The 623-nt window shown below is 58.3% G+C and overlaps 1 protein-coding gene across 1 annotated transcript in view; it reads left to right on the top strand.

The window, feature by feature from the left end:
* EMH_0042290 (uncharacterized protein) overlaps positions 1 to 623 on the top strand; it is a gene marked incomplete at both ends in the record, with an annotated part of 4,214 nt that overhangs the window by 1,515 nt on the left and 2,076 nt on the right. Inside the window, one exon of the mRNA XM_013495719.1 lies at positions 127 to 621. Coding sequence (XP_013351173.1) covers positions 127 to 621 — 495 coding nt within the window. The remainder of the gene's footprint in view (positions 1 to 126; positions 622 to 623) is intronic.

Genomic DNA, 623 nt, shown 5'->3' on the forward strand with positions numbered 1-623 from the left:
TTGCAGCAGCAGCAGCAGCAGCAGCAGCAGCAGCAGGAGAGGAGACAGCTGCTTGGGGGCCCCGTTCTCTTTGGGGGCGGGCTTGTTGCTGATGAGTTTGACTTTGCTGCTGAGGTGTACATGCAGCAGACAGACGTGCTGCGGCACCACCTGCTAGCAACAGACGCAGACAGGCAGCAGCAGCAGCAGCAGCAGCAGCAACTCAGAGAAGCTGTGCTGCAGCAGCGACGCGCTGTTGCCCTCAAAATACAGCAGCAGCAGCAGCAGCAAAGACAGCAGCAGCAGCAACTCATGCAGCAAGTGCTCCTGCAGCAGTACGTTAATAAAGACGGGTTAGGGGAGCCACACACAGACACAGCAGCAGCAGCAGCAGCAGCAGCAGCGGCAGCAGCAGATGCAGCAGCAGATGCAGCAGCAGCAGATGCAGCAGCAGCAGTAGATGGAGCTGGAGACGGAAGAGCATCTGAGGCAGCAACAGCAGCAGCAACAACAGCAGCAGCAGCAGCAGCAGCAGAAGGAGCAAGTGACGAAACTGCAGCAGCAGCAGCAGCAGCTGCTGCAGCAGTTTCTGGGTTAACAAAGGAGACAGGAGAAAGCGAGTATGCAGCCTCAGGATCTGCTGC

The sequence above is a fragment of the Eimeria mitis genome, genomic scaffold (genome assembly GCF_000499745.2).
Source record: "Eimeria mitis Houghton genomic scaffold, Emh_scaff1715, whole genome shotgun sequence".
Lineage (NCBI taxonomy): Eukaryota > Apicomplexa > Conoidasida > Eucoccidiorida > Eimeriidae > Eimeria > Eimeria mitis.